This window comes from Heloderma suspectum, chromosome 6 (assembly GCF_057233095.1).
Source record: "Heloderma suspectum isolate Gila_16-S chromosome 6, 16-S_ref, whole genome shotgun sequence".
Lineage (NCBI taxonomy): Eukaryota > Metazoa > Chordata > Lepidosauria > Squamata > Helodermatidae > Heloderma > Heloderma suspectum.
Genome location: NC_139463.1, coordinates 85,106,402 through 85,130,794, shown reverse-complemented (window position 1 = coordinate 85,130,794; position 24,393 = coordinate 85,106,402). Strand labels below are relative to the sequence as shown.

Sequence of the window (24,393 nt, the reverse complement as noted above, 5' to 3'; positions counted from 1 at the left end):
TGTAGACCAGCAAAGAGACTTTGTCTTGGAGGAAATAAATAGTCTCCCCTCTCCCAAAATTAGGGTGGGGGCATTCGGGGGAGGGAAACAAAAAGAGAGAACAGAGCATGTGTAACCTTGTGATATGCTAGTGGGGCCATGATGGAAAAGATAGTAGACCAGGGCTACAGAACCTCTGGCCTAGAGGGACAAATTCAACCTGCCTGGGGTCCCAATCCAGACCTCTGGGGTTTCTCAGAAAGCTGCGCCCTTTTCCCCAATTGTTTGGTGTTTCCTAACATTTCTGCAGTTTTTTCCCCTATTCTAAAAGGTTGCCTCTCCTAAGGCTTAGTTACTGACAGTAAGAACTTTAAACTAAAGTGGGATTATTCTGCGGGATTCCAATACCAAAGATGATCTCCTTAAATCAGTCTTCCCCAACCTGGCACCCTCTAGATGTGTTGGAGTGCAACACCTATGATCCCCTGTCAGCATGGCCATTGGTCATGGGGATGATGGTAGTTGTAGTCTAATATAACTGGAGGGAGCCAGGTTGGAGAGGGCTGCTTTAAATATGGTGTTGGAAGCATGTCAGGCAAGGTAAGACCCAAAGGTCTGCTGAGAAAAGTGAGGTGAAGATGATAGTAACAGGAAGTAGAACGTTGCAAGAGTAAATAAATCAGAACCTTGCCTGGAGTCCCCTGACCATGACTTGTGTCCTATTTGATAGAAGCATACCTGGGGCTGCACGCTGAGTGTCAGCATTGCAGTTCTTGGGCTTGGCCACAGGAGGGCTCTCTGATCAGCATCTCCTAGGTGGGCCCAAGACTATTTTTGTCAGTGTTTCCTGTCTTTCCATATGAACCTCCTGTCCAACCATTTCTTTGCTCTCCTGTTTCTCACCACAGCTGATATCCATATCTTTCAACTGTAATTCTTTGATGTCTTTTCAGGTCAGCCTCTCTTTTCCAAAGCAGAAAATGCTGCAGTATTTCCTGGTCACTTGTTGCCCAAAGCTGTGGCTGAAGGAGTTCCCAAGCCTTCTAAAGTTCTAGTGGTGCCTGAGCCCCGTCCTGGTTGTCCCCCGGTTGCAGACCAACATCGGGAGCCAGGTGACGAGGACACTGGCATTCTCCTTGAGCGCCAATCCCCGAGAGCACCAAAAATTATAGCTCCTGTGCAAGAGCATAGGATTGCCAGAGTCAACTTGGAATACTGTTTAGCTCAGCCTGACCTGTCTGAAGTGGAAGAGGGCGCAGTCATTCCTAGCGATTCTTTGCCTATCTCCAACCCTGTGGTGGCTCCCAAGTCTTGCCTCAAACCCTCATTTCACAAGTTGTCCGTTCCGCAGCCCAGTCTTTCTCTCTCTCAGTCCTCTGAATACCCAAGCAACAAGGAGAGTCATCCATTGCTTGAGCCTCAGCTTCAGAGAGCACCCAAACCTGTATCATCTGTGCAAGAGCAGGTGAGGACCAGTCCCAAGTCGGTATGGGTTCCCTTCTCTCCCCACTCCCCTGTAATTTTACCTCTAGATTCCCAAGCCACAGGATGGGGTGAGAATGTAAAGCCGTGTGGCCTTGAATCCCAGCCCGCGCATCTGCCTTGCCCTTGGACTTCTGATGGTAGTGCTCCAGCTCCTTCCATCCTTCAGCCTGTTCCTGCCAATGTTGCAGCATGGGCACAGCCGGTGGTGTACCCTCCTGTAACGTTTCTTCCAGAAATTGTGGAGTTCCCCCCTCTCTACCCAGCAACATTCCTACCGGTTTCTGGAATGCCCTTTGGGGTCCAGTTTCAAAAGCCTGTGCTGCAGAGGTCCCAGTGTGCCCAGTCTGTGCCAATCAGGCCGGCTCAGCCAATGTCGCCCATTAAAAGTAATGAACAAAGGAAATACGTTCACATGGTCCCAGGACTAAATCCCTTTTCTCAGGGGCAGAAGCCATCCAGAACCCCACAGCGTGTCCAAAGCCCAGCTCCTGTCTCCTCTGCAGGGACACCTCCTGTTTCTTCACCTTCCAGAAATTCAGCCAGCATCTGCCCACACAAATCCCAGATGGTCCACCAACCAGAATGCTCCAACCATACATGGCTGGATGATCTACAGTGCACTTCTGTTGCCGTACCAGATGAGAGCCGCACGTTCACACCTTCGGACAGAATTCCTTCTAAGCCTCCAGCATCCACATATCGGAGACAACACCATGACGTGAATTCTCTTTTAACCTTCCCAAGCATGCCGTCGTTCAGCTTACAGTCTGCTCCTGCCAGTTCATCCCTGCGGCCCACCTATGCTTTCTCTAGTATCAACAGTAATTCCGATGTTCTGCCTTCTCACCCTTCGGCCTCCATGCGTCAGCAGCATTGTACTAGTGGGAGCACTGTCGTGACCTCCTCAAGCACAAGGCCAATATGCTCACCACCTTCTCCTCTAGACTCCTCCACCAGCCCAACCTGCCAGCTCTTATATGCCTCTAGTATCAGCAGTAATACTGATGGTCTGCCTTCTGAGCCTCGGACCTTCATGCATCAGCAGCGTGCTAGTAGGGTGACTGCTGCCATAACCTCAAGGACAAAACGAGCACACTCACCATCTTCCCCTCAAGACTCTACCACCAACCCATCCCACCAGCCCTCCTGTGCTCCCTTGAGTGTCAGTATGGATTATGGTGCCCCAAGCCGAGCTAACCCCATGCCCACGATTTCCAAACCAGCTGACAATTCTTATGCCTCGTTGCCAGAAAAACAAATGGCTTATTATTCCGCTCCCCAGAACAGCCCTCCTCCCAAAAGCTTTGATAGATGTGTTATACTATAATAGCACGGAGGTGTGTGAAGGCTTTTGCACATGGAGGGGTTTTTTTTTTTAAGGGCTTTTGCACATGGAGGGTTTTTTTTTTTTTTAAGGGGAAGGGGGTGCTGAATGATCCATCCATAATCCACAACCCCCCCGCCCCGTTCCCAGCGAACCCCGATCACCCATCTGATCCTTGCCAGGTGGAGAAATTCTTGGTTTGTGCCTGGGTCCATGCATGGGGAACTGCAATGATATGCCCCCCGACCCCACAAAAAACCCTCATTCCATGGTACAGCTTTTCCCTATCATTGCTTCCCACACTAAAGGGTAAAATGGGAGTGCAAGGAGGCAGACCTTAACCCCATAGATGATGATAAACACAGACAGGTTAAAGCAGGCTTGGTTTACCAGCGAGGTCCTATACATGCCAGTGTGCATATATTATTGGTGTTCAGAGTGTCAGAATAGCATCAGGGAGACCTAGGTTTAAATCTCAACTCACCCATGAAGCTCACCATGGACCCATCAATTCTAATCAGCCTAACCTGCCCCACAGGGTTGTTGAGGATTTTGTTTCTTTGAAGTTGAGATCTTCTACACCACCCTGAGCTCTTTAAAGGAAAGGCAGGGTAAAAATGTCATTGAAGATTTTTTTTAAAAATAAAAACCTCCTGTGCCAAAAGAAGAACAATTCTGTGACCTATATGCATTATGCAGATGAAGTCAATTGCACATAATTGCTTATTTTGTATTTCTGTTGCTCATGGGGAAGGGCAAGAAGCAGAGCACTGAACTCTGGACCAATTCTCTTTTGGCTTCCATCTGTATAAATTTCATTATGATGGGTAAATAAGTGACTCAGGAATTGATGGTTCAATATTTTTAATGTTTTATTGGATTATAACTAGGGACAATTATTCCCAAATAAGTAATAAACTCCGGGCACCGTCAAAATTGCTAATTGGCTAATAGAGTATACCCTATTGCCAATTAGGCCAATTCTTTTTTGGCTTCCATCTGTATAAATTTCATTATGATGGGTAAATAAGTGACTCAGGAATTGATGGTTCAATATTTTTAATGTTTTATTGGATCAGGGAACATTTTGGTACTGCTCTATTAGCTTGCAATGATTTTTTTATGTCGCCTGCTAAATTGTAATAAATAAGAATGCTATTTTATCTTTGGCTTTTCTGGATTAATCGTGTTTCTTTTTGTTACCTCTTTCTGTCTTGTGTGGATAACTCTAGGCAAAAGCCTATCAGAATGGTTTGGGGGTCCAGCACGTCCCATATTCACACTGTCTTTATCCTGCTTTCCTTTCAGTAGGCCCTCAATGCACTTTACAAATCTGTAAGTGAAACAATAACTAATGTAACCTATAGGGGATTGTGTCCAGTGTTAGTCTAACTTTGGTCCAATTAACTTCAATGGGTTTAAGTAAGACTAACGTTGGATACAACACAGATTCTTTGTCATGAACACATCACTACTTCGTGAAGGTTAGGTTGTCAATGTCTTCTGGCTTCTGCAGGGCTGGGAAACCAGTTTGGTTGATCCACCCCAGTGAGTGAAGGAAGCTGATGGTTTTCTGGTGGCTCTTGGGGAGTTTCCTACTGGCATGGTTTGCAGTCTTGCTGATCATATGGTTGATCTCTAGAATGCAGAGAGAGGCCATGTGTCCTCTTCCATTGACTAAGTCCCTTGTACTCTAGGGAGGGTGGGGTGACAACTAGAACACAGAGGGAGGAGAACTCCAAAGCAAATCTACCCAGAGGCTAGAGCCCATTTGAATGCCTATTCCACATGTTGGCAACCCAGGGCTGGTGTGGCACATGTGGCCTTTGTAGACCTTCCCTGTGGCCAGTGTGGGTACCCAAGTTGCCTGCCTACTGGTGCTGAATTTTGTGTGATTGTGATGAGAAGAGCCTCCTCTCTAATGCTAAATGTGTGATGTGAAACCATTTGATTGAGGGTTTCCCTGTCTCTGCTCTACTTCACAAAGGACAGGCACTATGATTGGAACATTGTAGAATTCAGTGAATTCAGTGATCAAAAAGGCTGCTGGTTTAAAGACCAGAGTTAAGGCTATCTCATGTGGGCTGAAACTCCAAAAAGCCAAGAAAAGGGAAGCTAAAGCTGATGCCTTGACTTGCCCAGCAATCAACGATGATGTTGTGCAATGTCACAAATTGTGCTTGCTTATAACTTACTCTCCACGCACTCACACTTTTCCTTAGTCTTTCAGGCCCAAATCCAGATGGGGAGGATGGCATGCCAGGGACTAGCAAAGGTGCCCCACATCCTAGTCCTATATTGCCTTATGAAGCATCTCAGCCTTACTGTATTGCTAGAGGAATCCTCCCCTGAGTAAGTTGTAAGCAAGCACAGTTTGTGACATTGCCCAACATCATGATTGTAGGGCATGTCTGTTAAGGTGTTAGCCATAGCTTCCAGATTCCTGTTTTTTTGGAATTTGAGCCAACATGAGATAGCCTTAGCTCTGGTCTTTTAAACCGGTAGGTTTTTTTGATGACTGAATTTTGCTGGGTTTTGAAAAGCAAATATCTCCACAATGCCTTTGCTTTTAGATTTGCCACTCTAGGCACTCTATGAACCAAAAGGTGGGGTACAAAATATTAAATAGGAAGTGTGAATTTGGGAACAAGGCTCATTCACTGAAAGCCAAAGCATATGGCAGCTTCCTAATCTTCGCACCCAGACAACCATGAAGGTTTTCAAATATCCCTTATTTCCCAAAGGCACTCAAAGCAGCTGTGGGCTTGCCTGCTTCTCCCTCCCTTCTCCTTTCCTTTTGAACCTCCCAAGTAGGAGATCGGCATGTTTCAGTCATAATCAAACTGTACTTCCCCCCACAGACATTACTTTAAATCTCAGTCTAGTAGAGTGGTGCAGGGCCTCATTCAGATCATGATCCTTATAAGAGAGGTAGGGAAGCTTTTAAAATCTGGATCAGGCCCCCTACACCTACTCTAGAGTAAAAATTAACTAAAGGCATGGTTGCTGGACACAAATTTAAAGTAATATATGTTTTGGCTCTCAGCTGCATTTGATACAGCTGTTGGTGGAGGGAAATAGCGATCTCAAGGCAGGAGTTCATGGTATTTCTAAGTCAGGCCTTCTTTCATGTGAGAAATGTGAAGTTCGTTTTTATTTTGTTTGGCTCACCCGCTCCAATGACTAGGTAATGCTACCCAAATTCCCTTCAATTGATGTCAATTACCTATAACAGCATCTAAAATAATCTCCTGCTTTGTTAATATAAAGACAGTTCCATTTGGTGTGTTCCATCACCAAAAGGAGCCCGTAGCTTTGACCAGGATGGAAAACACGCTGGAGAATAGCTGGACTTCATATTCTCCAAAGTGGAGGTTACAACACTTCTACCCTTCTTCTCAGTACAGCCAGGGGCAGAGGAACCTTCCTGTAACCCTCACATGACTTCCTGATCTGCAGACTCCTCCTCTCAGAGTATACCTGGGACTAACTGGTCTGGATTTGCAGACAATGTGACTTCACCATCTAGGCACTTCGCCCCCACACACACCTTTTGTATCATCTTGCCTGAAGAAGAAATCTGGGGATCCTGAAAGCTTGCATAATTTTTTGGGGGGGCGGGGAGGGATTTCTCACAGCAGCATTAAGGCTTGAAAATCAGAGGTCTATCTCAGCTATGAGGGAATCCACTGGTTATTTGTGTCTTGAACAGACAAAGAATCTCTCCTCCCCTCCCAACTACAATCATCAGCCACAGACTCATTGAGAGAGCTAACTTGTTTTGCCTGTCCCTGCTTCACTCCTTGTGGCCATACCTGCATGATCTGATCTTCTGTATATTCTCGGTTGGCCTTGGAGAGCCCAGTATAGGATGCCATTTTATTGTCTGTGTGAGGGGGAACTAGGACTCTTGCAGACTGAGCATTTCTGTGGAAAAGGGAATTTCCCAGATTTGTGCATGTTAGTTTAGAATTCAAAATTAGCCTTTATGCTGATGATCTTTTGCTTCTTATTTTGAAACTCCAGTCATCGGTTCCAGCTTTGATGAAATTGATTAATACTTTTGGTGATTTGTCTGGCTATTCAATTTATTGGTCAAAGTCAGAAAGAATGGTGATTGGCAATAGGGTATACTCTATTAGCCAATTAGCAATTTTGACGGTGCCCGGAGTTTATTACTTATTTGGGAATAATTGTCCCTAGAGATATATCTCAAATAATTGTTGTTGTTGTTCAGTCATTAAGTCGTGTCCGACTCTTCGTGACCCCATGGACCATAGCACACCAGGCCTTCCTGTCCTCCGCTCTCTCCCAGAGCGTGCTGAAGTTCATATTCATTGCATCGGTGATGCTATCTAGCCATCTCATCCTCTGCCGTCTCCTTCTCCTTTTGCCTTCAGTCCTTCCCAGCATCAGGGTCTTTTCCAGAGAGTTTTCTCTTCGCATTAGGTGGCCAAAATATTTGAGCTTCAGCTTCAGTATCTGTCCTTCCAATGAGCACTCAGGGTTGATTTCCTTTAGGATGGACTGATTTGACCTCCTTGCAGTCCAGGGGACTCATAAGAGTCTTCTCCAGCACCACAGTTCGAAAGCATCAATTCTTCGGCACTCAGCCTTCCTTATACTCCAGCTCTCACAGCCATACGTTGCTACTATGGGAAGACCATAGCTTTGATTATATGAATCTTTGTTGGCAAGGTGATGTCTCTGCTTCTTACTATGCTGTCTAGGTTTGGCATAGCTTTCCTCCCAAGGAGCAAGCGTCTTTTAATTTCATGGTTACAGTCACCATCTGCAGTGATCTTGGAGCCCAAGAAAATAAAATCTGTCACTGCTTCCATTTCTTCCCCTTCTATATGCCAGGAAGTGATGGGGCCAGATGCTATGATCTTCGTTTTTTTAATGTTGAGTTTCAAACCAGCTTTTGCACTCTCCACTTTCACCCTCAACAAGAGGCTCTTTAGATCCTCTTCGCTTTCTGCCATTAGGGTGGTATCGTCTGCATATCAGAGGTTGTTGATAATTCTCCCGGCAGTCTTAATTCCGACCTGTGATTCATCCAACCCGGCATTTCTCATGATGTACTCTGCATATAAATTAAATAAGCAGGGCAACAATATACAGCCTTGTCGTACTCCTTTCCCAATTTTGAACCAATCGGTTGTTCCATGTCTGGTTCTTACTGTTGGTTCTTGACCTTCGTATAGGTTTCTCGGGAGACAGGTAAGGTGGTCTGCTACTCCCATCTCTTTCAGAATTTGCCACAGTTTGTTGTGATCCACACAATCAAAGGCTTTAGCGTAGTCAATGAAGCAGAAATAGATGTTTTTCTGGAATTCTCTTGCTTTCTCCATGATCCAGCGAATGTTGGCGATTTGATCTCTAGTTCCTCTGCCTCTTCGAAACCCAGCTTGTACTTCCGGTAGTTCTTGGTTCACATGCTGCTGAAGCCTAGCTTGTAGGATTTTGAGCATCACCTTGCTGTCATGTGAAATGAGCGCAATTGTGGCGAAGGGGCTTGCGTAACTCAGTGAAGCCATAAGCTATGCCGTGCAGGGCCACCCAAGACGGACAGGTCATGGCGGAGAGTTCTGACGAAATGTGGTCCACTGGAGAAGGAAATGGCAATCCACTCCAGTATTCTTGCCAAGAAAACTCCATGGAACGTATCTCAAATAATTACATTAAATTTAAATAAGTTGATTAATGATATTTCATGAGATATAGATAGATGGGCATCTTTGAAGTTGAGTTTATGGGGTAAGGATAATAACTTCAGATTAATATTATACCTAGAATTGTTTATGTTATACATGGGATCCCCTTACTTATAACTGGCAAATATTTCCAAACAATGCTTTGTTTCATAAATTCTTTTGGAGCTCCTTTCCACCAAGAATATCTTCGAAAAGGATGCAACTTCCAATTAAAGAAGGTGGGTTTGGCTTTCTGGATCTTGCTACATATCATTGGGCTTATCTGCTGCTCTGCACTAAATTTTTGGTCTTTCCCACTCAGATTTGACTTTTCACCTTGGTCAGTTTTGGAATCTTCCTGTCTGGAACCTCTCTCCAAATGGATGGGATTAGATTCTCAGCATATTAAGGTGGACAGAACTCCTTCCACAATCTTGGCAGTTAGAGATCTGTGGCATATAATATCTTGCCAATTACAGTTTGACCCATTTTTCCATGCCAAATTGACTTTACGCCAACTTTCCCAACTTTCAGCTGGGATAGGAGATAGGTTGCTTCATACTTTCTCTCTCTTGTAGCAATACAGCTTTGAGTGCTAGCAACTGAAAAGGGCTGCTCAAAATCTGGGGCAATCACCACTGGCTTGCTGCTCAGTGTCTGCTTCAATTAGTTAAAGGCTTCTCGACAGTCCATTTCAGCTGAGCTGGTTTGTCTTAGCTCATGTAAGGGAGTGGCTGTCACCAAATTTTGGTATAAATCTTTTGTAATAGCCATCCCCATGAGTTCTCTGACTTGTCTTTGGGGAATAGACCAGGACTGAATTGCTTCCACTTTCATACTTCACAGTGGGGTAATTTTCCCACTCCCCACATGGTGACCTGGTTCATAAGCCTTTGGAAGAATGCTGGAAAATTCCTTAACTCAAAAGGCAAAACAGTAGACTCATAAAGTCCATCTGGAGTAATAAAAGCAGACTTGCTTCTGGACTTCTCCTCCAGGTTCATCTGTCAGAACCTCTTGCATAAATCTGTGGTGGAGATAATGTCTGCTGACCCTATCAGATCCAGCATATTGTCCAACTGTGGCATAGGATAGGCATCTGGGACAGTGATCTGGTTAATTTTCCGAATGTCCACACAAAATATGATAGTCCCATCTTTTTAAACAATTAACATGATAGGTGAAAACCATGGGCTTACAGATGCTTGGATCACTCCCAAATTCAGCATATCCTTAATCTCTTTTGGAATGTCAGGATTTTGCCATTTATTCTATGGGGAAGAGATCTCACTGGGACATGATGTCCTGTATCTTATGGCTTGCCAGACTGGTCCTCCCCGGTTTTCTGCTAAACCCAGCCTAGAATTCCTGCAGAACTTTGGTGAGCTCTTATTGATTGTAAAGTACTGTCATTCTATACCTCCTGTTTAAATTCATTTGTCTTACACATGTCTTGGATAGGGAGAGATAACTTTGTATCTGCTTCCCTGCCCCTTACCTAGGGACGTATGAAAGTCACTTACCTTTTCACAGGTGTGATTCATGGTGGGGGGGAGGCGCTCCATCCCTCCCCCCGGAATCCTCCCTGCCCAGCTCTGCTCCGCAGCAGCTCCACGGAGCTGCCAGCCAGGGCCATCTGCAGCCAGAGTTCTGGCCATGGCCGGGGTGCTGCGGATGCAAATGGCGGCCGCTGTAGCGGCTGCCATTTGCAACCTGCCAGGCTGCCGTGATAGGCTATGTAAGTATTTACGTAGCCTATCACAGCAAAGAGCAGGAATGCAAATGGCGGCCACTACGCCATTTGTGTGGCTGCCTTTACCGTGATAGGCTACATAAATACTTACGTAGCCTGTCACGGCAGCCTGGCAAGACGTAAATGGCAGCCGCTATGGCGGCCGCAGCAGCCGGCCAAAAGACCAGCTGCCGCCGCTGCCGCCCCAGGTAAGTTTAGTTCTGGGGGGATTCCGTGGGGTGGCGGGGGGTGGGAGGCCATTCTGCCAAGGGTTTCGGGGGGCCAAATGCCAGTGCATTCGGCCTCACTGAAATCCATGGCAGAATTCTCCGCCTTCCCTACCGTTACCTCTGGTAAATCAGCTAGTTCAGCACTTTCTGTCTGAAACTGAATCTGTCAGTGCTGCTACGTTGTCACCCTGTCTCAGAGTGTCCAAGCTTGCCACTGCAGCTCTATCCTTGTGACCTCTGGTGACAATGTATATCTTCTCTCCTGCTCCCATAATGTCTCTTCCAAGTATGACTGGTATGTCATCTTGGTCTGAGTTCACCCTTTCCTTTCCCTTCCATGAGATCTTCACCTTGGTCAGAGGAATCTCATTTGGACCCCCTCTGACTCCTTTTATTTGTACTGACTCATGGGGAATTATCTTTGCTGAGGTAATTAAATCCTCTCTGATCAGTGTGATTTTGAGCACCAATATCCAGAATTCCCAAATACCTTTTCCCATCCACCAGAATTTCTTCTCTCAGCCCAGAATCAAATTCTTGGGCCTTCTCAAAACTGACTTGACAGAAATTCTGTGGAGTGTCTGACTGGTTTTCAAGAGTCTTTACTATTCTGACTGAAGATAGTGTATGAGATGTCTGTGAGGGCTCAGGACAATAATATTTTAAATGTCCTGTCATCCCACGCTGATAACAAGTTCTTCCTTCATTCTTGTAGGAGGTTTGTTTAAATTGTCCTGACACCACCACCCCTTAGGCTGGGGACTCAGCTCCTTATCTATTAACTGCTCCCTTTTCAGCCCCATAGAATTAACTGCAGTCAGTTAATTTATAACGGTTTTCTCTGTGGAGTCTGCCTGCCCCCTCCCCCTTGTTCAGGTATAACCGATCAGCAAAGTCTGCTTCCTCATGAACTTCTGAGGACCCTTGTCTCTCAACAACAATCTGATTTCTGAGGGGAGTTGAAACAAAAACTGATCCCAAATCATCAAATCTCTGATTCCCTCCTTTGTATCTGCTTTGGCACTGCTCATCCACTTATCAAATAAGTCAGTGAATTTAGCACCCAAATCTGCATAGGATTTGCCAGATTGCCAATGACAAGATCTCCATTGTTTTCTGAAGTAATCTGGTCCTAGTCTGAACCTTCTGTACATGACCTCTTTGTATTCATTATAGGTTAATGGTTGTTCTGAGGAGAAACTATGATATGCTTTAGACAGTTCAGTTTTTATCAGACTGGGAAGATATTTCATATATTATTCCATAGGAATGTCCCACTGCCTTTTCAAATGTTGAAAGAAACACTTCAGGATCTTTCCTTCATGAGAGATGTTCAACGCTTTGCACTTCTCCACAAGTGCCTCTTTCTTCATATTCATAAATTCCACCTTTTTCCCCTCACACTTTTCTCTTGTATCTCAAATTCAACATGCTTTCTTCTCATATCCCAAATCCAAAATACTCTTTTCTCATATCCCACCACATATGCCACCACCTGTGGTGTTCCTGCCTAGTTACCAATGTGAATAACTTTTCTATAAGGCCTTTCCCAAAACAGGCAACACCTTCTACCACACACACTGCACCACTGTCACCATGACCTTTACCTCAGGTCCAACACCTGAGATGTGAGGATATAGTGGCTTTTTATTCTGACATATATTATTCTCTTATCACTTTTACCCTTTGGCAGCCATGAGCTGTAGGCATGGGATTTTGAAAAAGAAAGAAATATCTATTATTTAAAGAATTAAAGTGTTAAACAGTAAATAACCACTTTACTCTCCTCCTGCACATAAATAATTGAGTTCCAGGACAAGAGTCACTTAAAAACCTTCTGTATATCCTCTCTCTCTCTCTCTCTCTCTGTCTCACACACACACACACACACACACACACACACACACACTCAATCACGACTCTAATCCTATAAACACAGATCCTAGGCACTATCTATCTCTTTCCTATCTGGTGGACAGCTTGAAGAAAATGTTGACCAAGTGTGTGGCTGCTGTAAAAAAGGCAAACTCCATGTTAGGCATAATTAGAAAAGGAATTGAGAATAAAACTGCCAATATCATACTGCCTTTATACAAATCTATGGTGCAACCACACTTAGAATACTGTGTACAGTTCTGGTCACCATACCTAAAAAAGATATTGTAGACCTGGAAAAAGTGCAAAAAAGGGCAACTAAAATGATCAAGGGGCTGGAGCATCTCCCCTGTGAAGGAAGGTTTCAACAGCTGGGATTGTTTAGCTTTGAAAAAAGGAAGGTCAGGGGAGCCATGATAGAGGTGTACAAAATTTTACATGGTGTGGAGAATGTGGAGTTGGAGACATTTTTCTCCCTCACTCAAAATACTGGAATCTGGGGTCATCCCATGAAACTGATGGGTGGGAGATTCAGGACAGATAAAAGAAAGTACTTCTTCACACAGTGCATAGTTAAACTACAGTATTTGCTACCTCATGATGTAGTGATGGCCACCAATTTGGATGGCTTTAAAAGGAGGTAAGATAAATACCTGGAGGAGAAGGCTATCAATGGCTACTAGTCCTGATGGCTATGTGCTACTTCAATATCAGAGGCAGGATTATAGCATTAGTAGTGATTGAGTGTGTGTGAGGTTCATATTTATAGGTGCTCTGTAGGGCATGTTGCCTCTGGATGGATCCAAAGATTGTTGAATATGGCCAATTCACCATCAATCCAGAATCTACAGCATATTCTCTGGCTTTCTTGAACTGTGCACAACTAAGAATATACCTGCGATAACTGAGAGACTTGTGATGCTTGTGAGATGGTATCACCAGTGGAGAAAAGTCAGGCAGAGTAGTCCTACTCCGTTCCAGGCTCTGGTGATTGTGGAGCTCCCCCAGCCATTGTGGGTCTGTGCCAAATGAGCTAGCGGACAGATCTGTAAAAGTGGTTATGAAGAAGGCCGGGAACACACAGTCTAGAGAAAGCTCTTCACCCACCTTTTTCCATGGGCAGAACAGAGGGTGGAAGTTTGGAATATCCTTAGATTACTAAGAATATTTTCTTTTCTAGGCAGGGAAGGCATCTCAAGACATGGGGCATTAGGGTTGAGGGGGTGACTCTTGGTTGAAAACTGCCTATTTGGTATTGTTTTGGGACACCCTGAAGTACAGATACAGACACTCTGAAGTGCGGAAGGGATAAGAGCAAGTTGCTTGTTGAAATGCAAAGTGAAAGGAAAACGAGAAAAAACAGCTGCCACTTTCATGAGAAGGTGTGAAATGCAGGAGGGAGGAGGTGGTAAGAATGCCTTCACTGCACTTGCCAGGCAGGTGTCAGCATCTTGGTATGTAAGGAAAATGGGCTGGCAATATCACTTGCCAGCATGTAAAGCAGTCGGGTTTTGTCCACTCTTGCCCTCCACCTCTGTAGCCTGATGAAACAACCTATGAACAACCCAGGATTCTGTTTGGATGTAATGATAGCCCATGGTTTATACAACCCACAGTACACAACCCAACAATAAACCATGGGTTCTCTTTATGTTTTGTTCATAGTTAATAATGCATAGGTAACCCGTAGTCCCAGATTCAGACGTAACAACAACCCTTGATTCAACAATCCATACTATGGATTCCTACTCACTGGATCGTCACCTTGCTGTGGTGAGTGGGCTTGTGTGTTCCAATGAACCCTGTGAGCAAAGCCGTCGGGAGTTATGTACTCCCAGCAGGGTGTCAAGAGCGCCCTAGCTGCCTCTTGCAGTCCCCACCAATAGCCAACTCAGGACACAGACGACGAGGATTCTTTCTGAGACTTTATTCCTTTATTCCTTTCTTTTATGACTCTTTCAGATACTAATCACTAGCGACAAAGCAAGGAACAGCACTGGGGAAAGACAGCAGAGTAGCCCAAGCTCCAGGTAAGGCAGTTGGTCCCCATTTGAAGGAGAACCATGGGAAGACCCTGAACTTATGGGCTAGGGAGAGATCCTCCCTCATTCCTTTGGGTTCTCGGGACACGACCGTTGTTTGAGCACCAAATGAGCGGTAAGCCTCCTTTCTGCGCCCTCCATCTGTCGTCGCTCCCTGCATCTGCGCCGAGCATCCAGCAAGCCCCCCTCCAGCGCTCTCTCACTGCCAGGGTCACTATCTATCCCAGGAATGCTGGCAGGAGGAATCTCTGCCAGCTGCTGTGCTTGTGAGAGATGAGCGAGCTCCTCTCCCACAGATTGCTGTTCCTCCTCAGAATCAGAACTGCTCTGGGGCTCTATGGGCTCAGTTTCCACCCTGACACAGGGTCACCCATGGCGGCAAGGTCAAGGGGGAGGAACCAGACAAAGAATGATCCAAGAAAGTCCTCAATGGCAGAACAGGCGGAAGATAACAAGCTATATGTTACAATGGCTGAGAAGGTGGATGAAGGCTGCAGCAGATAAAGGACCACCAATTGTCATAATATTCATGCCATTGGATTAGAGCCTTTTCTGTGAAGACTGTGTATTGATCATTGTGCACCGATCTCCACACATAAAACAAATTCACGCACAGGCATCTTCCAATCTAACCCAACCAACCAAAAGTCCCATGGTGATCGGCGAATGGCAACGGGGGTAGGACTGTGAAATCCGGAAGCCCCTAGTCATGGACCGGCACATGGGTGGTGGATACAGATTCAGTCGTCCTGACTCAAGGACCGAGGCAGTTGAGTAGTTCGGCAGCTGTATCCACGACTGAGCAGTCCTATTCAGGATCCACTCTGCTCACCCTTATGGGGAGGGGGCTAGAAAAGGTGCCCTAAATATAGTCTGCCTCATCTTCTGTCTGACTGGATTACTGTGTCCAGTGGGATCACCATTTAGTGGTCGCAAAAGACAAATGAACTTTGGAACATGGAATATACAGACACTGCTGGACAATACAGATAGTGAATGCCCTGAATGCAGGACTGCCATCATTGCAAGGGAGCTGAGGCATTTTAACATTGACATAGCAGCACTCCAAGGAACTCGAAGAGCAAGAGAGGGACAACTGAAGGAAGAAAAAGGAGGTTACACCTTCTTCTGGAAAGGACTGCCTGAACAAGAATGACGAATACATGGAGTAGGCTTTGCTATCAAAAATGATCTTATGAAGCTCTTGTCAGAAGTTCCTACTGGCATTAATGAATGACTCTCAACCCTCCGAATAAAACTCGCCAAAAACCAGCAGGCAACTATTCTAAGTACCTATGCACCAACATTAGATGCTGATGAAGACATCAAAGGAAAATTTTACTCCCAGCTGGACATCATCTTATCCGAGATACCTAAGGAGGATAAAGTCATCCTCCTGGGCGATTTCAATGCAAGAGTTGGGCGTGATTTTGATTTTGTGGCTGGGGACCATTGGGAAAAAAGGAGTTGGCAATAGCAACCAGAATGGAATTCTACTTCTGACTAAATGTGCAGAGCATAATCTTGTCATTACCAACACACTTTTTCGTCAGAAAAATAAAACATCATGGAAGCACCCCTGGTTGAAGCACTGGCATCTTCTAGATTATGTAATTTTTTGTGCCAGAGATTGCTGCAATGTACTCCTCACTAGAGCCATGATGAGTGCTGATGACTGCTGGACAGACCACAGATTAATTCATTCGACGATGGCCATTAAGATTGTCCCTCAACGTAGGCTCCAAGGAAGAAAACCAAGGCATAAAATGAACACCCAAGCCCTTCAAGACCCTATTAAGCAAGCCTGCTTTCAAACAACCCTCAAGGAACATCTACCTATGGAAACCCCTGAAAATGTAGGGATGTACAAAAGTCACTTACCTTTCTGCGGATTCTGTTCATGGTGGGGAGGGAGGCGTTCCGTCCCTCCCCCCGGAATCCTCGACGGGGGGGGAGGCGATCCGGTCCTCCCTCCCGGAATCCTTGACGGCCGGCTGTGCTCTGCGGCGGCTCCAGGGAGCAGCCGGCCAAGCCCAGGCTAGGGCTGTCCGCAGCCAGATTTCCGGCCACGGAGGGCTCTGGGTAAAAAAACCCCAAAAAACCGCGTACGCAAATGGCGGCGGCTACGGCCGCCGCCATTTGTGTTCCTTATTTTTCTTTGTCTTAGTCTAAGTCAATATTTACGTAGACTAAGACGAAGAAAAGAAAGGGGAACGCAAATAGCGTAGTGGGTGCTATTTGCGTTCCCCTTTCTTTTCTTCATCTTAGTCTACGTAAATATTGACGTAGACTAAGACGAACAAAAATAAGAAACGTAAATAGCGGTGGCTGTAGCCACCGCCATTTGCGTACACTTTTTTTTTTTACCCAGACATGATAGACTACGTAAGTCTTTACATAGCCTATCACGTCTACGGACACACACACACACACACACACACACACACACAGACTGCAAATGGCGGTGGTGGCCAGTCGGAAGACCAGGCGCCGCCACCGCCGAAGCCGCTACTGGAGCCGCCGCCGTCCGGAACATCCGCCCCAGGTAAGTCTCATCCCGGGGGGGATCCGTGAGGGGCGGGGGGTTGGCAGGCCGTTCCACGATGGATTTCGGGGGGCTGAATGCACTGGCATTCGGCCTCACCGAGATCCGTCGCAGAATTCTCTGACATCCCTATGAAAATGTCGAGGAACACTGGAATAAACTGAAGACTTCCATTATCGCAGCCTATGAACAAACTATTGGATACCAAACTAAGAAACATCAGGACTGGTTTGATGAGAATGATAGGGAGATTGAACATATTATTGATAAGAAAAGGAAAGCTTTTGAAATATGGCAAAAAGACATCAACTGTGCCGCTAAGAAAAAAATCTACACCAGTTCAAAGGCTGAGGTCCAAAGAAGAACTAGAGAACTTAAGAACTCCTGTTGGATAAAGAAAGCTCAAGAAATCCAGCATTTTGCAGATGCCCATGATGCACAGGGCTTTTTTAATGCCACAAAGGCCATTTATGGACCAACAAACCATGGTACAAACCCCTTACGCTCAATAGATGGCGCCAAACTTCTGAAGGACAAAGAGTCTATTGCACTGCGTTGGAAAGAGCATTACCACAACCTCCTTAACCATAACTCTATTGTTGCTGATGAGGTTTTCTCACAAATCCCACAAAAACAAACCAGAGATGAGCTTGCCGTATCCCCTAGTTTGGAGGAAGTCAGTAAAGCCATTAACCAAATGAAAAATAATAAAGCTAGTTGACCCAATGGGATCCCTGTTGAAGTCTTTAAAGAAGGTGGGCCTGAAGCTACACAACAGCTTCCCAAGCTCATCGAAAAAATCTGGATGAGGGAGGAGATCCCAGCAGACTTCAGGGATGCCATAATTATCACTCTCTTTAAAAAGAGTGAAAGAACAGATTGTGGAAACTATCGAAGCATCTCCCTTCTAGCTATGGCAGGCAAAATCCTGGCAAGGATCCTCACAAACTGCCTTCTACCTATCTCAGAAGACATCCTCCCTGAATTCCAAAATGGCTTCCGCCCTTCCAGGGGGACAGTGGATATGATCTTCACCGCACAACAGCTCCAAGAAAAATGCAGGGAGCTAAACCAACCCCTGTACATGGTGTTTATTGATCTGACTAAGACCTTTGACACTGTAAATTGTACTGCTGTCTGGACCATCCTTCTGAAAACCGGATGCCCTAATAAATTTGTGAACATCTTGCGGCTCTTCCATGACGACATGACGGCAACAATCTTGGATAACAATGGCTCTCAAAGTGATCCATTCAGAGTGGGATCAGGCGTTAAACAGGGATGCGTCATTGCTCCAACCTTATTCGCTATCTTCATCGCTATGATTCTACACCTTGTTGAAGGGAAACTTCCCACTGGTGTAGAAATCATATATCGAACAGATGGAAAACTTTTTAATCTCAGTAGGCTGAAAGCAAAAAGTAAGGTAATTACATCCTCTGTCATAAAACTTCAGTATGCTGACGCTTATGTAATCTGCACACATTCAGAGGGAAATCTCCAAACTATCCTAGACATCTTCGCAGAAGCATATGAAAAGCTCGGCCTCTTGCTTAACATAAAAAAAACCAAAGTGCTTTACCAGCAAGCACAAACCAATCCCTCTGCAGCACCATCAATCCAGCTTAATGGTGTGATGCTGGAAAATGTCGATCACTTTTCTTATCTTGGCAGCCATCTCTCCACAAAAGCTGACATCGACGCTGAAATTCAGCATCGCCTGAGCTCTACGACTGTAGCATTCTCCCGAATGAAGCGTAGAGTGTTAGAGGCTCAGGACATTCGCAGGGAGACCAAAATGCTTGCTTACAAAGCCATTGTACTACCAACCTTACTGTACGCCTGTGAAACATGGACCATCTATAAACACCACTCCCAACTTCTTGAAAAATTCCACCAATGCTGCCTCCAAAAAATTCTGCAAATTACTTTGGAAGACCGATGGACTAATGTGAGCGTACTGGAAGAAGCAAAGACCACCAGCGTTGAAACAATGATTCTCCAACATCACCTTCACTGGATTGGCCATGTTGTTTGAATGCCTGATTATCGTCTTCCAAAGCAGTTACTCTATTCCCAACTTATGAATGGAAAACGGAATATTGGTGGACAGCAAAAGAGATTTAAAGATGTTCTTAAAGCTAATCTAAAAAAATGTAACGTAAGCATTGAGAACTGGGAAGCTCTAACTCCTGAGCGTTCCAACTGGAGGTCAGCCTATATTAAAGGTGCTATGGACTTTGAAGAAGCACGAGTACAGGACGAAAGGGAGAAAAGAGCTCAGCAGAAGATATGTCAAGCAAATCCTCACCGTGACCGCCTTCCACCTGGAAACCTATGTCCTCATTGTGGAAGGCTGTGAAGATCCAGAATCGGCCTTTACAGCCACCTGCAGACCCACTGCTAGAGATTAATGTGTTGATTGACCTATCTTCTATGAATCTGTCTAATCCTTTTAAAGAGTTATCTATATAGACTCTGTCTTTGGAAGACTATCTTACTCGGTCATGAGTGATCACCATGATGATGACTATGGATTGCTGTTATGTCCAAACAGGGTCAATGATTTGGGCAGGTGGAAATCAGTTGGCTTGATGTAATGATTTTGCCCTACATCAAGTAGTTCAGTAAATACTTCCTTTACAGCAAACCACCTCCATCAAGATGTCTTCAGGCTTGTTATATCTTCGGCAGCACTGGAATATTAAAGGATCGCTTTGTAGATCACAGCACGCTACTCTTCCCACAACCTTCTTTGTAGGCTATATTGTACTATTCGAAGGTATTGCCCCTTGGGTGTAAAATATTTCCACTACTATTTTCCTTCCTTCCTCATTTTCAAATATGTGCATGATCGTACTTTATTCTCAATGGTGATGAGAACGTATAGTCCTTCTATTCCATTAAGGAGCAGAGAAGAGCAGTGGTGTAGTGGAGTCAGGGCTCCTACGGTTAGGGATGTCAGAGAATTCCGCCACGGACTCCAGTGAGGCCGGATTCTTTAGAATCCGGCCCCCCTGAATCCATGGCGGAACAGCCTCCCCCACCCCGCCACCCCGTGGAATCCCCCCGGGATGGAACGTACCGGCGGCAGTTCCTGCGGCTCCGGCTGGTTTCCCGGCGCTGGCGGGCTGTTGTGGCCACAAATGGCGGCTGCTATGATGGCCGCCATTTGCGGCCGCAGCATCCTGGCAGTGGCCGGAACTCCAGCTGTGGCTGGCCCTGGCCAGCGGCTCCACAGAGGATTCCGGGGGGGGGGAATGGAGCGCCTTCCCCCCACTGCGGATTGACCAGCACAGAGCCAGGTAGAGATTTCGTACATCCCTACCTATGGTCAAAGCACCAGGACGTTGTGATTACCAAGGGATGGTGATGTCATTTGCCACCACCCCGCATTCTTACTGGTGTCCTCCACCTTCACTGTAATCCTCACAATAGCTGGGAGAAAATGGATTTTCCCAGCAACAATTATTGTTGTGAACTCTCTCACAACAATATATTAACTTGGATTGGATTGGTCTTGAATGGGGAATTAAGAACCTTTAGGTTTACAAGAGACCTACACCTGGTGGCGGTGAAAACTGCTAGGACTGTTTTTGTTTTGTTTTTATATAGATCAACACAGCTGCCTGCATTTTGGGCTCTCCTTGTGAGGGTGGCTTTGGGAACTGGCATGATAAGTATCTGCTTTTCAAAATTTACCACTAATCACTGGAGAACAGTAATCATCTGATGACAGAGATGTGTTTTCTCCAGTGATTTTGTTATACATTTTGAATCTTGAAGCAAAATATTTTTCAAAGGTCTTTATGAACTCTGTGATTATCTCAAATTACTGTGTTTTCTCATTCTTTTTTCTAAGGCCAAGAAGGATTTTTTTTCTTCCTGCTAACATAAACAATATATTGATAGAGTTTAAAACATTTATAATGGCCTTCATTATTACTGGGTGGTGGAACGGAGGACTATAGACAAGGGCTGCAACAGTCTTTTGGGGTGGCGGGGGGGAAGGAGGTGTGTGTGTGAGGGTAACGTTCCCATTGTTTTTTACAGACCAGATTCCAAACAGATTTTCAGAAGATTCAAGATCCAGTGCATGCCAGGTGTTGTAACGATGTTGATGCTAGATAATGGTGAGCTAGATAGGAACAGGGGATTCCGTGCCCTTGCATTAGCAGTTGCCTTCAGTATCAGAAGAGTGTTCTGGCTCATGCCCTTACTGTTGCTGCTGTGTCAAACTGAATTCACAACACAGACTTCCATATGTGGCATGAGAGATCCTCTCTCTATCCCACATGAGTATTATCAGGCAGGGGAGCTCATCATTGGTGGGATTACTTCTCAGCTCTTCCCCATGTTTGATCCCATGTTCTTTGTAGAAGACCCAAAGACGAAGCTTATGGATGAACCACTGTAAGCCTCCTTTAAAAAAAAATGTCTTTAACATGTGATGAATTATTTCCAGCCACTGTAAGTGTATGCCATAAGCTATACTGTGTAAAGTAACAGAAATGTCTCCTATGGGCCTAACTAAAACTACACATGATGTTGAGCATGCTATTCACACACTTGATTAAGATCTGCCATTACTGTTTGACAAGAAATACAACTGTCTCTGCGGGTGTTCTGGTTAGGGCCACGGTGTTTGCGGGGTGGGGTTTAATGTTGTCCCCCCCCATATTGTTTTCCCAGTCAGTCACACATGTAAAATTGTTTTCCCAGTCAGTCACACATGTATGACTCTTAACTTTTTTGTGAACCGCCCAGAGAGCTTCGGCTATTAGGCGGTATAGAAATGAAATAAATACAAAATAAATAAATAAATAAATAAAACTGAAACTGCTATTTCTTGTTATTTTCACCTTCTGCCTTCAGGGGAACTTGGCATGTTCAGGGTGTGTGTGCTCTCTCCTAGGGTGAAAATGGTAAGTTAACCTTTCTCCTCTGCACTGAAGTCATAAGCCAGTTTGTGTCTCCTGTGGCTACTTTTTTTTTTTTTTTTTTTTAAGGAAGAAGTATCAGGTCCTAATCACATGCTTAAATAGTGTCCTTAACATAATTTGTAGCTTTGCTCTTAGTTTTATTATGAATGTATATTTAGAAAGACCCCTTCATGGATCACTGCCTTGTTGTGGCAAAGGGGCTTGCATAACTCAGTGAAGCCATAAGCTATGCCATGCAGGGCCACCCAAGACGGACAGGTCATGGCAGAGAGTTCTGACAAAATATGGTCTACTGGAGAAGGAAATGGCAACCCACTCCAGTATTCTTGCCAAGAAAACCCCATGGAACGTCTCACAAGGCTAAAAGATATGATACTGGAAGATGAACCCCTAGGGTCAGAAGGTGTCCAATATACTACTGGGGAAGAGCAGAGGGTATTTCCAAGTAGCGCCAGAAAGAGTGAAGCGGCTGGGCCAAAGCCAAAAGGACACTCAGCTGTGAATGTGTCTGGTGGCGAAAAGAAAATCTGATGCTGTAAAGAACAATATTGTTTAGGAACCTGGAATGTCAGATCAATGAATCAAGGTAAGCTGGAGGTGGTCAACTATGAGATGGCAAGATTGAACATCGACATCTTGGGAATCAGCGAACTAAAATGGACAAGCATGGGCGAATTTAATTCAGGTGACCATCATATCTGCTACTGTGGACAAGAATCCCTTAGAAGAAATGGAGTAGCACTCATAGTCAATAAAAGGGTGGGAAAAGTAGTACTGGGGTACAATCTCAAAAACGATAGAATGATCTCAGTACGAATCCAAGGCAAACCATTCAACATCACAGTAATTCAAGTCTATGCCCCAACCACTGAGGCTGAAGAAGCTGAGGTTGATTGGTTCTATGAAGGCCTACAACACCTTCTAGAACTAACACCAAAAAAAGATGTCCTTTTCATCATAGGGGATTGGAATGCCAAAGTAGGAAGTCAAGAAATCACCGGGATAACAGGCAGGCATGGCCTTGGTGTACAAAATGAAGCAGGACAAAGGCTAATACAGTTTTGCCAAGAGAACATGCTGATCATAACAAACACTCTTTTCCAACAGCACAAGAGGCAACTCTACACATGGACATCACCAGATGGTCAATATCGAAATCAGATTGATTATGTACTTTGCAGCCAAAGATGGAGAAGCTCTATACAGTCAGTAAAAACAAGACCTGGAGCTGACTGTGGCTCATATCATGAGCTGCTTCTTGCAAAATTTCAGCTTAAATTGAAGAACGTAGGGAAAACCACGAAACCATTCAGGTATGACCTAAATCATATCCCTGATGAATATACAGTGGAGGTGATGAATAGATTTAAGGGATTAGGCCTGATAGACAGAGTGCCTGAGGAACTATGGATGGAGGTCCGTAACATTGTTCAGGAGGCAGCAACGAAATCCATCCCAAAGAAAAAGAAATGCAAGAAAGCAAAGTGGCTGTCTGATGAGGCCTTACAAGTAGCTGAGGAAAGAAGGGAAGCGAAAAGCAAGGGAGAAAGGGGAAGATATATCCAACGGAATGCAGAGTTCCAGAGAACAGCAAGGAGAGACAAGAAGGCCTTCTTAAAAGAAATCAAGGAAAACAATAGAATGGGAAAGACTAGAGATCTCTTCAAGAAAATCGGAGATATCAAGGGAACGTTTTGTGCAAAGACAGGCATGATAAAGGACCAAGAAGGCAGGGACCTAACAGAAGCAGATGAGATTAAGAAGAGGTGGAAAGAATACACAGAAGAACTATACAGGAAAGATCTTAATGTCCCTGATAGCCATGATAGTGCGGTCATTGAACTTGAGCTGGACTTCCTGGAGAGTGAAGTCAAGTGGGCCTTAGGAAGCATTAGTAACAACAAAGCTAACAGAGATGACAGTATTCTAGCTGAGCTATTTCAAATCCTAAAAGATGATGCTGTTAAATTGCTGCACTCAATATGCCAACAAATTTGGAACACTCAACAGTGGTCACAAGACTGGAAAAGGTCAGTTTACATTCCAATTCCAAAGAAGGACAACGCCAAAGAGTGTTCAAACTACCGTACAATTGTGCTCATTTCACATGCCAGCAAGGTTATGCTGTCCTACAAGCTAGGCTTCAGCAGTAGGGATGTACGTGTCAGGGTGGACACTGAGCCCAGAGAATCCCAGAGTAGTTCTGATTCGGAGGAAGAGCAGTCGCTTCTGGGAGAGGAGCGCGCTCCTCTTTCCCAGGGCCCACAGCTGACAGAGATTCCTCCTACTAGCATTCCTAGATTAGAAAGCAGTCCAGGGAGTGACCAAGCAGAGATAGCAGACTTGGTGGATGCGCGACGCAGACGCAGAGAGCGGCGCCAGATAGAGGGCGCGGAAAGGAGGCACAGTGCCCGGTTGGTGCGCAAACAATGGCTGCGCCCCGAGAATCCAAGGGAAAAGGGGAGGGACTCTCCCTAGTCCTTAAGTTCAGGGGTCTGCCAGTAATTCCCTTTCATACGGGGACCAACTGTTTCAACTTAGG

At 45.2% G+C, this 24,393-nt stretch overlaps 1 protein-coding gene across 15 annotated transcripts in view; it reads left to right on the top strand.

Moving 5' to 3' along the window:
- Positions 1–24,393, top strand: part of LOC146341661 (serine/threonine-protein kinase SBK2-like) — a 119,749-nt gene that overhangs the window by 92,187 nt on the left and 3,169 nt on the right. For 13 of the 15 annotated variants that reach the window (XM_084805107.1, XM_084805114.1, XM_084805123.1 and 10 more), the window contains 2 exons: positions 933–16,219; positions 20,962–21,833. In XM_084805107.1, the coding sequence (XP_084661233.1) occupies positions 933–2,791 (1,859 nt within the window). In that variant the 3' untranslated portion in view covers positions 2,792–16,219; positions 20,962–21,833. Of the gene's footprint in view, positions 1–932; positions 16,220–20,961; positions 21,834–24,393 lie in introns of those variants that run through there. The other 2 variants (XM_084805110.1, XM_084805113.1) reach the window with 2 other exon arrangements.